This window comes from Babylonia areolata, chromosome 4, assembly GCF_041734735.1.
Source record: "Babylonia areolata isolate BAREFJ2019XMU chromosome 4, ASM4173473v1, whole genome shotgun sequence".
NCBI classification, from domain to species: domain Eukaryota; kingdom Metazoa; phylum Mollusca; class Gastropoda; order Neogastropoda; family Buccinidae; genus Babylonia; species Babylonia areolata.
The window spans coordinates 15909363-15911862 of record NC_134879.1 but is presented as its reverse complement, the minus strand read 5'-3'; the positions used below and the strand labels follow the sequence as shown (position 1 = coordinate 15911862).

The 2500-nt window shown below is 43.7% G+C and overlaps 1 protein-coding gene across 2 annotated transcripts in view; it reads right to left on the bottom strand.

The window, feature by feature from the left end:
• LOC143281579 (potassium channel, subfamily K, member 16-like) overlaps positions 1–2500 on the bottom strand; it is a 51905-nt gene that overhangs the window by 6519 nt on the left and 42886 nt on the right. For both annotated transcript variants that reach the window (XM_076586817.1, XM_076586816.1), the window contains one exon: positions 217–429. In XM_076586817.1, the coding sequence (XP_076442932.1) occupies positions 217–429 (213 nt within the window). The remainder of the gene's footprint in view (positions 1–216; positions 430–2500) is intronic.

Sequence of the window (2500 nt, the reverse complement as noted above, 5' to 3'; positions counted from 1 at the left end):
ACACACACACACAAACACACACACACACACACACACACACACACACACACACACACACAGAGACTCAGACACAGACTCAGCCACAGACACAGACACACATCCACACACACACACACACACACACACACACACACACACACACACACACACACACACACATAGACACAGACTCAGACACAAACACACATCCACACACACACACACACACTCACTCACTCTGCAAGATGGCGTGCACCCTCCTCAGAAGCTTGCTGCGGGCAGAGGCGTCAGGGCAGCATCGCCTGGAGGGCTGGAGGCACCTGGAGCACACCTGGCACAGCAGCTCCCCGGCCCCCTTCAGGAAGACCAGCAGTAAGGGGATGCCCACCATGGCGTAGATCATGCACGCCACCTTCCCCTCGTCAGTCCTCGGCGTGATGTGCCCGTAGCCTGGGTGGTGGTAAAAGGGTTAATAATGGTTAATTAAAGGTGAAGGCAATCCAGTCTAGCCTGTAACCACCTCTCCTCATTCCTCGACGTGATGTGCCCGTAGCCTGGGTGGTGGTAAAAGGGTTAATAATGGTTAATTTAAAGGCAAAGACAACCCCGTCTACAACCAGCCCTTCCCAGTCCTCGACGTGATGTCCCGGTCGCTTGGGTCGTGGTAAAAGGGTTAGTAATGGTTGATTTAAAGGCAAAAAAGACAACCCCGCCTTGTCTACAACCAGCCCCCCTTAGTACTCGGCGTGATGTGTCCGTAGCCTGGGTAGTGGCAAAAGGGTTAATAATGGTTAATTAAAGGTGAAGGCTATCCAGTCTAGCCGGTAACCACCTCTCCTCATTCCTCGACGTGATATGCCCGTAGCCTGGGTGGTGGTAAAAGGGTTAATAACGGTTTATTAAAGGTAAAGACAATCCAGTCTAGCCTACAACCACTCCTCCTCATTCCTCGACGTGATATGCCCGTAGCCTGGGTGGTGGTAAAAGGGTTAATAACGGTTTATTAAAGGTAAGGACAATCCAGCCTTGCCTACAACCAGGCCTCCTCAGTCCTCAATGTGATGTGTCCGTAGTCTGGGTGGTGAAAGGTTTATGATGTTAAAAATGCTAAAAGGTGGTGTAAAAAAAAACACGTTTATGAAGTTAAAAACGATAGAAAGTTGTGTTAAATCCAGTCAACAGCCCTCGTCAGTTCTCGGGATGATGTGCCCGTAGCCTGGGTGGTGGTAAAAGAGTTAATAACGGTTAATTAAAGGTAAGGACAATCTCGCCTTGCCTACAACCAGCCTTCCTTAGTCCTCGACGTGATGTGCCCGTAGCCTGGGTGGTGGTAAAAGGGTTAATAACGGTTAATTAAAGGTAAGGACAATCTCGCCTTGCCTACAACCAGCCCTCCTCAGTCCTCGACGTGATGTGTCCCGCAGCCTGGGTGGTGAAAGGTTTACGAAGTTAAAATTGATAAAAGATGGTTTTAAAATCAATGGCACTTCAAGAGATGAAGATAAAAACACCACGTTTCGAGTCTTAGACTCTTTGACAAAGAGTCCAAGACACGAAACGTCGTGTTTTTGACTCACTTGTGTAAACAAAGTGAGTCTATGTTTTAACCCGGTGTTCGGTTGTGTGTGTGTGTGTGTGTGTGTGTCTGTGTGTGTCTGTGTCTGTGTGTCCGTGGTAAACTTTAACATTGACATTTTCTCTGCAAATACTTTGTCAGTTGACACCAAATTTGGCATAAAAATAGGAAAAATTCAGTTCTTTCCAGTCATTTTGTTTAAACAATATTGCACCTCTGGGATGGGCACAAAAAAAAAGAAAAAAAAAAAAGAAAAAAAAGAAGAAGCCTAATTTTTGCAAACTGCATTTACTGTTATATTTATATTTTTTGTATTCTCTAAACTTGGCACTTTGATCTGATATTCTGACCCAGCAACAAGAGCAGTCATTATTATCATTTTTTTTGTTCAAACAGGAACTTCTTTTGCTAAGCATGGAAGTTTTATTTATGTTGCAAACGTTTTGGTGCAGATAGTAAAAAAAAGGGAAATTACTCTGTAATTAATGCTAAGGGACTTAATTTGCTTTAAACTGATCTTTCTCATCTTAAACATTACATTTTGAAATTATACTCAATACATAAAAAGCTTGGATTCTTTTCTTTTTTTTTCTTTCTTTTTGTGTCTTGAAGGCCTTGCCTCTCTTGTTTGTTTTTGTTTTTAACGCTTTTTGTCACTGAATCAGATGTTTCGCTTGTTTGAAGAGGAAGCAAGCCGGATGCACAGCAGACACTTTATTAATCGGCCCACGTGTAACTTGGAGGGAGTGAATGTCATCGAAGAACTTCACCCCCTCTGACTTGGGAAAACTCTTGGCTGTCAAAAAGCTTGCCTGCTCAGTTCCTGAGAACATGATTGACTTTTTATGTTGACTGTGCCCACGTTGTGTCATTGTTGGGACACTTATTCACTTCGTGTCTACACCAGGTGTGATTTTTTAAAATTTTTTTTATAAACTTGTAACA